The 13,825-nt window shown below is 44.1% G+C and overlaps 1 protein-coding gene across 10 annotated transcripts in view; it reads right to left on the reverse strand.

Moving 5' to 3' along the window:
- PLXNA1 (plexin A1) overlaps nt 1-13,825 on the reverse strand; it is a 445,618-nt gene that overhangs the window by 18,053 nt on the left and 413,740 nt on the right. For 3 of the 10 annotated variants that reach the window (XM_042453372.1, XM_042453374.1, XM_042453382.1), the window contains 5 exons: nt 11,876-12,087; nt 9,788-9,884; nt 8,269-8,459; nt 5,725-5,894; nt 3,975-4,187 (listed from right to left, as the gene is read on the reverse strand). In XM_042453372.1, the coding sequence (XP_042309306.1) occupies nt 3,975-4,187; nt 5,725-5,894; nt 8,269-8,459; nt 9,788-9,884; nt 11,876-12,087 (883 nt within the window). The other 7 variants (XM_042453379.1, XM_042453376.1, XM_042453378.1 and 4 more) reach the window with 7 other exon arrangements.

Here is a 13,825-nt window from a genome sequence, read left to right on the forward strand (position 1 = left end):
TCTCCAGCACGTTGATGTGGAGCGCAGCCTCCATGAGTGTCCATTTGTCCTTTATGGTGAAGTCTGAAGTGTGGGCTCCCTAACCCTAAAGGGACGCATCCATGGTAAGAGTAACATCTGGCTGCAGTGGCAAGAAGGGCATGCCCAAGCAGACATTGTTGGATCGGAGCCACCATCGCAAAGACTTTTGGACTCTCCTCGGGATGGTGTGCATCTTGGAAGGAGAGTCCCACACGGGATCAAACACGGAAAGGAACCAAGATTGAAGTGATCTGAGGCGAAGCCTTGCCCATGGGGTGACGAAGGTAGTGGAAGTCAAGTGTCCCATTGCGACCTGTATGAGACGAGCCCGTAGTCGCCTGTGGCGGAAACAGGGTAGTATCGCTGTGCAAAGGGCCTGAAACCTCGTCTGGGACAGGAACGCTTTCAGCGCGACAGAGTCCAGTGTGGTTCCAATGAAGTCCATTCGTTTGGCAGGGGTCAAGTTCGACTTTTCGAAGTTGACCTTGAGGCCTAGAGCATCCAGAAGGGATAGAGAGAATCGCACATCCTGGAGGAAGGTCTCTCGGGATGGTGCCGTGAGAAGCCTGTCGTCTAGATACGGGAAGACTGTTATCCCTTTCTGACGGAGGTAGGCCACAACGGGTGCCATACACTTCGTGAAGACCCTTGGAGCTATAGAGAGACTGAAGGGAAGGACTTTGTACTGGAAAAGTTTGGTCCCGATGGCAAATGCAAGGAACCTGCGGTGATCCTCTCGAATCTAAATATGGAAGTACGCGTCTTTTAAATCCAGCATGACGAACCAGGCGTCTTTCTGCAAAAGTGGTAAAATAGAAGCGAGGGTTACCATCCTGAAACGTTTGCAAACAATAAAGGAGTTTAAACAACGTAGGTCCATTATGGATCTAAGTCCTGAGTCTCTTTTAGGAACAGTAAAGTATCTGGAAAAAAAGCAGTATTGGGCCCAAGAAGGATCTACGGGTTCGATGGCACCTTTTTCTAAAAGAGTGCGCACTTCGTCGAGAAGGGTGTCTGAGGGGACGGTGGAAATAAAAGCTCCGGTGGGCGGGAGCTCGTGAAACTTAAGGGCATAACCCCTACGGATGATGTTAAGGGCCCAAGAGTCAGAGGTGATAGATGCCCAGATGTCAAAGAAGAGTCTTAATCTATCCCAAAAGTGGTGATGAGGTGCGCAGTAGAGCTTCAGAACCTCCTCTTGCCTTGAGTGTCCTTCTTCTTATAGCCCTGCTGGTATCTGGGCTGTGAAGACTGACGCTGGTCTGGAGGAGCAGAAGGTGATTGAGATGGGACGGGACTGAGGTGCCCTGTCCGGGATCTGGTATTGTCGGTTCTGAGGTTGGTAGCGGTACTGACTAGGCGGGTACCAAGGCCGTTGGGTACCGTATCTCTCTCGAGGAGATTTGGCTGAGGAGGCCGACATGCCATGCTTCCTGGCAGCCGTCTTCATACGATACCGAAAGCTTAACTTTTCATCGGTCTCCTTATTGAACAGCCCTGAATTGCCAAAGGGGATGTCTTCAATCGTTGCTCTGGCCTGAGGAGTCAGTTCAGAGGCACGCAGCCAAGCATAGCATCGGAGGGCTATCGATCCCGAAAGCACCTTTGACGCATAGTCCGTTGAATGTCTGGCAGAGATGATCTGCTGGCCCCCAATGAGGTGGACTTCAATACGAAGCGCAATCATCATCTTTCTCCTGTCATCCGGGAGTTTGTTGATGGTGGGGTCCATCTTCTCCATCAGCAACTTGATGTAGGTCCCCATGCAGGCTGCATAGTTGGCGATCTTTGTATCCAGTGCGGTGGGGGCATAGAATTTTTTGGCAAGGCCATCGAGCTTCTTGCTATCTTAGTCCAGAGATGATGAGGACAGTCGAGAAGCATATGTTGTTTGTGCTCCTTCGACTATAGCCGAGTTCGGTTTTGGGTGATTTGAAAGCCACGATGGTGCAGATGGTATCACCCTATAAAGGTTCTCGATCTTGTGGGAGGTGGACGCAATTGTAGCAGGTGTGCCCCACGACCTCTTAGCAATCTTTTCCAGTGAAGGGAGACAGGCCAAGGCAGGTAGCGCGGGCGCCGAACTGTGAATTCTCCTCTCGACGGGATCGAGGGCGTTGCCGTTGGGGTGGGCGACCTCTAACTTGAGGGCGTCAGCCATTCTAATGATACGATCAGCGAAGGATTTCACGTCGTCTGTGGGAGAAGGTGCCGCAGGCTCCACAAAGGCCAATGGGGACTCCATGCCTGAGAATGGTGACTCAGAACGAGATCGAGAGTGTGATCTAGATCGGGACCGACTCATCCGTCTGAGGCGTGGAGGGGCGCCTGGGACAATTGTCGGTCTTGAGGGCCTCGTCGAGGTGGTGAGGCGACACAGGCCTGACTCTCGTGGGTCCAGGGATGTTGCACCGAAGGTGTGAGGCGGCAACCGGCAGGAGGTACTGGCCTGAACGATGGTTATAGACAAGGTCTGGGTAGGAGTCGAACAGATCTCGGTCCGGAAGATCCCTATCTGGTAGGTCATAGGCCGACGCTTCATCTGCCTCTGTACCGAGGGTGGCTCTATCCTTGCATGGAGGAGAGTGAGACCGAAGCCTCGGTCTCTGAGGAGAAATTGGGGCGTCCGAGTCTGGGATTTCACCCTCAGATTTGGAGGAGCGTTCCAGGTCCACGATTCGGAGGTCGTCACCAGGGATGGAGAGATGACTGGAGAGAATGACTCTCGGTTCCAACAGGACCGGTACCGATGCTGGAGGTACTATTGGCGTCAGAGTCGCAGTTGGCCTGGAATCTGGTGGGGGCACAGAAATCATGCTCATCGCCCCTTACGGCGAACCTGAGCGAGCCCGTTTGGAACCCCGTCAGGGCAAGAAGACTTAGGGGGCTTATGCTTGTCCCCTTGCTTCTTCCTGGTGGCTTTGGAGGATTTATCCCCTCCTTCTCCGGAGGCCACCGAAGTGGACGGTTGGTTTAGGAGCTCTCCCGAGGTGGTGATTGAGGGCTGGCGAGCCTTGTCATATAAGGTGGCCTTTAAAGTCCGGTCTCGGTTCTTGAAGGCCTGAGAGGACATGGCCCTGCAGTGAGAGCAAGTGCCCGGAATGTGGGTCTCCCCTAAGCAGAGCATGCACTTGTCATGGCCGTTGGCCATGGGGATTTTAACCCCACAATTGGCACACCTCTTAAAGGAGACCATGAAGAGTCACAGTACTGAGTCGTCGAATTGAAAACAGAGTCCGATAGAATGGTCAGTCGTACAAATGGTCAAGAGTCCAGAGATCTGATTGAGAATAGAAGCAAAACACTAGCGAAGTTCCTCGAGCTGCTTTGCGCGGCGGAATGAAGGAACTGAGGAGAGCGGGACCGTTAGGGGCTATATAAGGGTGGGCGGAGCTACTGCCAAAAAGTTGCAGAAAGCTGCAAACTATTTTCTGCCCAGAGATTCTGGAAGTTTCCGAGTATTGCTGCGCAGGCGCAGAATAAACCCATTTGTGTGATTCGCAGAGACCACGAAGAAGAACCACTGTTCTAACCGTTTAGAGAAGGTTTTCTGGGGAATAATGGATTCGGGTGGACAGCCAAAATGGCAAAAATTACCCCCTTCCTTGTTCAGTGAGTGTAGAAAACTGTATCTAAGGCTTTTAATCCATGGAATATTTCATCCTGGATCCAATCCAATATGAAATGAAGTCATCATGTTTCTACACCCCCCTCCCCCGCAAAAAAAAATACATTAAAGAGAGGATCACCAAGAGAAATAATCCTTGTATTGAAAAGGAATCACCTGCAGTTAGCTAAAAAGATGTCTTCATCTTGCAGTCCCGTAATACTCTTTCACACACCCACAATCATCTCTACAAAGCTCTCCAGCCTTTCACAGCATACACTAGAAATGTCACACTTCTTATAATTGTATCTTTCATTGCTGTTTCCTCATAGCTGAAGCCACTTACCTTTCTACCCAGCTCTTATAGTTGGGGATATCCTTGGCATACAGTAGTTTATTGGAGGGAGAGTCTTTCCCTAGCTTGTGCTCAGAAGTTGAGCAGGAGTCCATGAACGTCTGAGCCACCACTGATAGGCAAGCATCAGTAATACTGTTCTTGTGAATATCAAACACAAACTGGGGATTCTTAATCACATTCACCCAAAAACGCAGAGGTAGACTGCAGAGGAAAGAAAAGACAAAGACAGGTTGGGAAAATATATTTCCAATGGGCCCCAGACAATAATCTTGGGCTGCTCAGAATCTTAGAAAATGAGGCAGACATTATCTCCAAACCTACATAAATGTTAATAATTTGGGAGCAGAATTTGTCCCTTTGTTCTCTTTTTACATCTATTTCAAAGTAGACCAACCCAGTTCCTCTCTTCTCCTGAGTTCAGTTTTCACCAGGAAAGGCTCCTGTAGGGGGAGACCTGGTGGCTAGGCTAGGCAAACCTAAAACCTTTCTTCCTGACACCTTTGTAATAAGAACAAGAACAAAAATTCATGGAGCAGTGTCAGATCATCTGAGCCCTGCTGCAGTCTGAAGAGATAAAGTTCAAGTGATAGTTTTACCAGTTCAGTGAAAACTAGGTCTTGATTTCCACTGTCACATCAGTCTTACATTAAATGCTTGGTTTCCTTGACTCTTAGAATACAGGCGCTTGGTGTGCATATATGATCTCATGAAATTAACCAAATTATCACCCTGAAACAAGCATGGAAATTAGCATGCAGGAGCCTGCCTGCCTGTGATCCCTGGAATTGCAATCCAGGCATCTTTGGGATTCTTCCTTCAATCCTCCTCTTCCCTCCCATGCCACTTCTTCCTTTAATATAGAAAGCACAGTGATAAATCAGCTCCAAGTGTTTCCATGCTCTCATATCTCCGTTTAAAAAATGTTTCTTTTTCTGCCCTGCTAATTACTGACAGTTACTGAACTATAGAAAAGCAATTTGGCTGCCATTTAACAAATGCCAGAGCTGAGAATGTATGTTCTTATCCCCAGTACTGGGAAGAAAATCTGAGAGATGAAAATAGTAAGGCAGCACAAGGGATGAGTACAGAGGCAATGCATCTCACTACTCATTGAGCACACAAATCTCCTAGGCTTTAGGACAAACACAGAGCAAAGCTAAGTTTGGTTCAAGTTATGCAAAATGGCATGCTGATGAGAACAAACTTCTAGCTGCTTCCAATACAAGTGGTTATACAAGGCTATGCACAATGGGACTGTATTTGTGTTCATGGGTATTTCCTATTACCTGGAAAATAGCTGCTATAGGAATAAGACATGGAAAACCTGGTCCAAATGCCTGATATAATCAATGCATGTTTCATGTCCCACATTCTCTACATAACAGTGAAACACAAGGACATTTAGGCACTTCAATTTCCTGTCTGACTGGGGCCATTTTTAACATTTGATCTATTTTTTGAAGAAGGAAAGTGTGAATTCAGATTTCCTATAGGAAGGTTTCTGAAGCCATCAGCTAGTTGGGACAAAGTTGACTCCAAGTAATTCTTCCTGATGTCTAAGATCCAGTTTTACCCACTGACCAGAAGCAGCATATGAAGCTATCCTAGACTTACTTAGGCCCACCTACCTCAATATTTTCGACACTAACTGACAGTGGCTCTCTCAGTCCTAGCTACAGCTGGGATCTTTTGCATGCAAGCATATGGTCTACCATTGATCCACAGATCTCTTTCTTACCAATTACTCTTCCAAGTGTGCCTGACATCGTAGTCATTGATCTGGTGCTTATCAGCTTGTTCATCCAGGAAGTCAAACATGTATTTGATGGCCAGAGGCAAGGCACTCCCTCGATGTGCTGTGCTGAAAATTGTCTCAAACAAGTCATCAACAAACTTCTGCAAGGTCCCCTAGACATAAAAAAGGGAGAATATTTTCTCAACAATGCTACATTGTGTATATGAGCAAACTACAGCATGGAAATGAAGATGCCATCTGCTTAGAAAGGATAAAGGCATCACCGATATAATTATAAACAGAAAGGTCATGTTATGAAAGGAGGAATTGAAGCGTCACTGATAGAAGAAACACGCATACCTTTGTGTAAAGCAATCCAAATTGTTTCATGAAGAAGACTCAAAATCCTTCTATAAGAAGACAATGCAAGAAGATTTGTACATAGGCTTCCTAGTAGGACACCCATCTGCACCTATTCTATTACTAAGACTAGGTTTCTTGTAAGACTGTTCAAACCTCAAGGAATATGTGCACTCTAACATGTATGTTTAACTTGTAATTCAAAATATCACTACAAACAACTCTAAAGTAGCTTCAGCAGGAGCAGATTTTCATAGCATGCAACTATTTTGCCATGGATACACCTGAACTTGTTCTGATAAAATGAACTAGCCTCCTCATATTCATCTGGGATGATTCATTGCCAACTCAGTCATACATAAATCTTCAAGTTAATCCACATATGATGATGAATATTGCTGTTTTATTGGCATGAAAAGATGAGAGAAAAATCCTGATTTTTCAGATTTCTAGTTCAGTGCTTGTGTTAAAACAGAATGGTGTTTTTGTAGATGAATCCCATGTTTGGCATACTGAAGTGTGTGAAGCTTTATTTGGAAAGCTAACCACAGTGCTGTTATTTATCATTCCACATATAATATACCTACTGAAATATGAAATTCATTCAGGACAGAAGTGGGTTAATGAAGCTGGAGCCTGATTTATTAGTCCCAGCAAAGTTGCCAAATACCTTCTTTTTGTTAGGGAGATTGTCTGATTGCTCTCACTATCTAATCCTTTGAAAGGCTAAGGAATGCCTGAAAGGGAGACACCATTTCCCCTTCCCAGTTAAGGATGTTGCAATCCATCCAGGTGTGTCTGTATAAAGAAAGACTGCAATGGGGGAAGAGACACAGTGAACTGAGTTCAGACTTTGTAAGCATCCAGGCCACTAGGGATCTCACTCAACCAGCAGCTGACACTTTGGCTGCTTGATGGGACGTCTAAACTGTATGCTTCCTTCATGTTCAATCTCTGTATGTTTATAAATGAAAATATTTCCAATATCAATAATCTTCCAGTGATTTCCTTCCAAAGGACCCCTCCCCTAGCACTGCTCCTCTGTGACTGGTGAATTTAATAATGCACCTCAAGCTGCCAGGTTTGTGCTAAATGTGTACTGAGTTAAGCAACAGCAAAAGAGCAGCCAAGTACCAGTGAGAGAATTAATACCTCTGGCAGATTACTACAATTTAGTATTTGGATATAGAGTAGGAGAGAGAGTCCAGCTGTGCCACTTGCATGCTAGTTCCTGCAATCAGCGTGGGGTTTTTCATTTCTAAGATTTGGCAGTATTATTTTTGTTGGTTTTTTGTATAAATATTATTGACCATTTGATTTACATCAGAAACTAGTGCAGCAATTACATAACGTGAGTTGTTCAGTATTGTGCCCTAAGCCAATGGACTTTTAATGCTCCCTTTTCTCCTCTGCTTTTGCTGATGCAGAGGACTGGTAAAATGAGGGCGTCTATCAAGTGTAGGAACAATAAGCACAGGGGAAATCAGTGATTGCAGCTACTGGAGGCTGGGATTAAATTCTGCTTCGTCAACAGCTAGGATGCAAAACCAATCTTTGTAGTTTTAAAGAAACAAGACAAAACACAGATGTAACTAAGGCCAGAAATGCATAGTTAGATGAAGAGATTAAAGGAAAGCATCCAGACCACCACTTATAGGCAGATGATCTGGGGACCATGCTATCACCAAGACAAAGCTGAACCAGTAAGCCAAGTGACAAATTGGACCACTGGTCCTTGCCACCTATATGGTGGCCCTGAAGAAATTATCAGTGAGCTGTAGACTAAGTATTTTTACAGAATGTTCCAGATGCCATAAGACAAGGGACTTTCAGATCTTGGATTCCAAGACCCATTAGCCACAGGCCACATGACCAATGATTAGGGAGGATGAGATTATTGTATAAAACAGCTTAAGGACCAAAGGATCTCCACAGTAATGAAAGCAAATGTTATTTTACTAGCACAAGAGAAAGGGACACTTCTTTGTTTTATAAACAAATGGTATTTGATATAATTTAAATTCAAATTAAGTTTACATAAAACACATACACAATGATATACAAAGTACATTTTCCTAGGAACTGGAAGAGTCAAAAGATTCCCTCAATTCTGCATGACTTGGCAATCTGTTCTCTTATACATGCCTCAGGATGTGTCCAGCAAGCCTTCTTTCTATTTAGATTTACCTTGGTAGCTAGCAGGCGGGTCAAGTAGATTTCTGACACCATCTTGCTGCCACGATCGCCTTCTCGCTGGTCCATGTGATCATGATTCTTCACCAGATGCCACAGTTTGGTGCCACTCTCCAGGTCAGGAGTGATCATAGGGGTCCGGGAACGGAGACTGTCAGGGCTGCTGGCTGTCCGGAGCATACTCTCTGTGAGGAAACCACATGCAATGGGAACCACCTCTCCCTCCTTTACTGACTCAGCCTCAGCTGTCCTCCCTCCACCTCATTTAGCTTGCAGCATGGCCTGTCACACCATTGAGAATATATAACATATACTGGGCTACCCTGTTGACAAAATTATGCAAAGTGGATGTCTCTTTAACAGGAAGATCAGTGGACTTTTCACTGCCAAGGGATCTACAGGTCTATCCCAATGAAAAACATTGTTACAATGAAAGGATGAGCAACTTAGTGGGTCTAGGCCACACAAACTGTTAACAAAGACAAAGCACGAAGTCAAAAAGCTGGAAATGACCAGAAGTCCACCTCTGGTTTTGAAAAATTGGGTGTATGTTAGAGCAAGGGGGTGGGTGAGTTTGCCACCTATTTGAAGGCATAACCACTGTTCCTGAAGGCTTCCAAGAGAGACAGTTCATTCCTTTTTTGGGTCAAATACAGGGCAGTCTAGGGAGACTGGCAGGCTTGAGAACTGCCTTGGGGAATGGAGGGTGTTGCTTCCAGCTCCAAGGTCACAACCTGTCCACCTCTGCTTATGCCACTAGCAAGACAAGTCTCTACATATCAAGGCTGCCACTATATCAGAGGGACAGGTTAACCTACATAGCCAGGAAAGTGTGGGTAATACCTGCCAAGTGCTGTGTGTTTGCATATAAACAAGCTTACACACATTGATCTTTCTTTGCTCTGCATACTTGACTTATCTTAAAGGGCTTATAACTACAGTGTTACATTAGGCACAGGTATACCACATTTAACTATGGGCCCAAACAGACAGGCCAGAATAAAGCTGCTTTGGGTCACTTTGGAGGTATGCTGTTTAAATGCTGCATGCATCCTGAAAGGCCAGAAGCTGCACCAAAGCTGCACTCCAGTCCTTAGGCCTGGAGCATGGCTTTGGCATGGCTTCCAGCCTCTTAAGACGCATGCAACATTTAAACAGCATATCTCCAAAGTGACCTGAAGCAGCTTTATTTTGGCCTATCTGTTCGGGCCCAAAGTCTCTGACAAAGAAACTCCTTTTTACAAAGTGTTCTTATGACCTCAGTCCCCACTTTTCCTCTTTGCCCTTTAGCTAGCTAGAAGCTTTTTTAAAAGCAGCATCAGCACTGGGTAGATGGTAAAGGAAGACAGGAGGAACACATGACTTTTTGTATCAGTCTGCAAGAGTGTGTCTGCAGCAAACAATGCAATGCAGGTCCTTTCTGGTCAGCCCTTGCTTACTCTGATTTTTAATTCCCAGATCATTCCTGAATACCAGATAACAAACAAGCAACAGTGATTTCTCATTTACTCACCGTATCTGCTGAGTGATTTGGTGAAGGTGGACGAGTTAGAAATGTTGTAGGCGGAGTTCTGCTTGGGTACCAGTGCTACTGAGGAACCATCTGTAACCTGGAGGACCAAATTTAAGACCAAAGAAACTTTCAGATCTTTAATTCCTGATCCTATCCAAACAGCACTGCTCTCTGACCTAAAGCAAGATGCAATAAAAAAATCTGACAAGATTGAACATGATTTGTTGCAGGGGGAATACACAATCTCAAGAAGACTGATTAAGGTCTGGAATCAACATTTCCATTCTTCTCCATCATGAAAGACATATTTACATTGGTTGGGCCTATTTCAGAGCAATTAAACCCCGATTTTGCCAGAGTTTTCTTTCTCTCAGATCCTGGGTCAGATATAATTTATTTTTTCCTCCATAAAAGATCTTTTGTTCTGTGCAGAATGACAGAGGCTGAATGGTCATCTGTCAGGAATGCTTTGATTGAGAGTTCCTGCATGGCAGGAGGTTGGACTGGATGGCCATTGTGGTCTCTTCCAACTTTGTGATTGCTCAAGACTGGTTTTTGCTGTTGTAATTCTGAGGTACTTTCATTCTAATCTGGAGGATTAGGATAGATCCTGGTTAAAACACCATTTGGGGAATGGGTAAGACTTTTTAAGACTTCATCAAGAATACGGGCACTTTTCTAAATCTTTTGCAAAGTAGAAAATAGCAAATTGAAAACCCAACCCTCTCAAGACTTTATTTTCAGATACACACACATTTTTATGATAGTAGGATTGCTTATCCTGGCTTGCTGTGAAATCAGCTCTTAATTTCTCTGATTTTGAAATTATCTTTTTTGCCTTGATAACTTTACCACCTGAAAGGACACCACCTAATTGGGTGTTGGAACATAGGCTTCTTACCTATGGTGGGCATGGGTGATATGAAGCTGTAATAAAGATGCAGTGCAGGAAAAAAACCTTTGGGGACAGTCCTCAATTGCTAAAGAAGGGTAAATGTGAATGGGGGAAGTGGGCAAATGCTTCTTCCTCCATAAGGAAGAAACATGTGGCAGTGTCCTACTGCCAAGAGGAAGGTAAACAGCAGTCAGGCCCCACTGGCCCACATGTCAAGTTCGACCCATCTGAGTAATCCACTTTACATGTGGAAAAGCCCTTCCCTTGTGCAGGTTTCAAAGTTCAGTTCTATCAATACTGTGTTTGACTTCATAATTGTCTTTGTGAAAGACTATCTCATACATAAAAGTAACTTCTCCCTCTGAAAGACTTAATCAAACTGCTTGAGCTGCTTACCGAAGGCGATCACAACCCATCCTGCCAGACCATCTGTCTAGAGATAGGCTAGATACAAAACATCCAGTACATACTCAACTAAGTCGATATCATATATAAGTCAAGGGCAGGTTTGGGGGCCAAAATTAGGTACATGTATTTTGATATGATCCATGCATAAATCAAGGAGGAAACTTAGGGTCTAAGTACCCATCCTCTCCTTTGTATCAGTCTGGAGAAGAGGGGTGAAGGCAAGTGTTTGCTCCCCCAAGCCTTTCCTCAACTTTTCTGTCCCTTCGGAGGACACCCGAGTAGGGAAGGCAAGCATTTGCCTCCCTAGCATTTTCCCTGCCTGGCTGTCCCTTTGGGAGATAGCCGGTTTGGGGAAGAGGCTTGAGGAGAGAGCCTATTACCATATTGACCCATGTATAAGTTGACCCACATTTTTGGGTTAATTTTTTTGTAATTTTTTTAATGTATACAAGAGTATATACGGTAGTTATAAGAGCAAATGTTCCTTTCTGAGTCCCCTTTATTGCTTTCAGATCAAATTATGTATCAAGGAAGCCTCAAAGGAAGGAGACATTTACTGGTCACCTTACCTTTACCTGCTTATTTTCTCAAACCTGAGAGCTCAAAGCTTTAATTTCAAGATGTATAATTTGGCTTTTCAGACTCTGGCACTTGCTTTAACTTAAACATATTTAGCCCAATCTAGTGCCTTCCCCTGCTTCACAGCAGCAGGCAAATTAATGACAATGATAACCCACAACACCAATTTTTCCATATATGAAGCATCTAAGCTGAGTGAACCTTACACTCAGTCGTCTGCTTTCTTCTGCCACACCTCTATGGCTAAATTCAGTGGACAACCACACCTGGTAATGGGCTAGTGTGTTGAGCCTTTTCCAGTCATTGTCGATCTTTGTGGTTACGTCTTCATCTTGCAGTATTATCCGAGCCATCCTGCCCTGCCGCCACTCTGCACCGATGGAAGAGAAGGGCATGGGGTCACTGGGGATCGTGCTCACTTTGGACAGATCACAGAATGAAAGGCATGGAGAGCATATGAATGCTGTATGGCACAAACAGGCTTTAAAAGCCAAACCCCATTTCAAACTTTCAGCTGTCTTTATCAGCAGCTGGGGCTAACAGAAACTTAGTATAGGAAATCAATGATATTATTAGATATAGCACAGCTGAGCTGTCTACTTTGTTCAGTGCTCCATTTGGAAAATATGGGACATTCCCATTCTTGGGCAGCACTGTTTAGTTGTTCAGACCAGTGCAGTGAATCATAAAACAACAGAAATACACAACACTCAAATTCCTTTGAGATTTTAATTTGTGAGACTCATCCTGTATTTTCAGTGAATACAGAGCATTATTGTTTCTGGGCACAAAGGATTGTCTCCTGAACTTTTGAGACAACTCTATTCAGCTTATTCATAGGAAACTTAAATTAGAGTTTATAGCTCTCCTCATATCTCAGGATGCTGTTACATGCCAAATCTTTACAAAATGCAGAAGTCAGAAGATTAAGATATAAGACACAGAACTGAATCTTTGCCCCTCATACATTCTATCATGAAACATTAATTGCTGACCTAATATCAGCAAGTTGATACGTCCCTTGATTAGTAATGGGCTGTGTACTTTGGAATGTGGCAGCCAGGCCAGGCCCCGCTGCCCAGAGCACAGGACACATGTCAGCAAGTACACATTCACAAGAACATTTTATATGGAAGGAAATCAAAAGATAATTTTGCTTTTATACCAAAGGTCATAAACTACACTTAACATACTCATTAGTTAAAATGAGTGTTTTCCAGTCAAACATGGAGCAGAAATTGCTTGTCTGAAGCTTATCTACCTTACTGATATGCTTAGTATGGGCTTTTGCAATTTGCTCGAAGAACAACATCAGATATGATAAATGGGTGAATGTGTTTGGGTATCCAGGGTTATATCCAATTATGCCTAATTGATCGGGAGCCAGAAAAACTCTGGACTGAAACCAGGTACACTGTCAGCGAGTTATGCAAAAAGACACTCTCTTCAGCCACAAAGAAAGAGAAGCCTCAATGGATGACAGATCAAACACTTCAAGCAGTTAAAGAGAGTCAAGAAACAAAAGTAAAAGGTGACACAAATAGGGTCAAAACCCTGAATGCAACTGTTCTGCAACTTGTGTGCAGAAACAAGGAGAATTACTATAATAATCAATGAAGAGAAATAAAAGAAGACATCAAAATAGGAAGAACAAGATACCTCTTCTACAAGAGCTGAAAAATCAAAAGAAACTAAGGCCTGTTACAGACAGCCAAAATAAAGCTACTTCGAGTCACAGTGGAGGTATGGTGTTTCAATGATGCATGCGTCCTAAGAGTCCAGAAGCCACACCAAAGCCATGCTCCAGTCCTTAGGGCTGGAGCATGGCTTTGGTGCGACTTCTGGACTCTTAGGACGCATGCATCATTGAAACACCATACCTCCACTGTGACTCGAAGTAGCTTTATTTTGGCTGTCTGTAACAGGCCTAAGTTTAAACCAAGAATGGCTGCATGACCAGCAGGGGAACACATTACATGATGAAGTACAAATAAAAGCCATTGGAAATAATACAGTGAAGAACTATATAAAATAAATTAAAGGATGACAGATTCATTCAAGGAAGAACCTCCAAATTTAGAAAGTGTAGTGGAAGCTGCACTCAGAGCACTTGGGAGAAACAAATCACTAGGAACAGATGGCATACCAATAGTGTT

The sequence above is a fragment of the Sceloporus undulatus genome, chromosome 2 (genome assembly GCF_019175285.1).
Source record: "Sceloporus undulatus isolate JIND9_A2432 ecotype Alabama chromosome 2, SceUnd_v1.1, whole genome shotgun sequence".
NCBI classification, from domain to species: Eukaryota; Metazoa; Chordata; class Lepidosauria; order Squamata; family Phrynosomatidae; genus Sceloporus; species Sceloporus undulatus.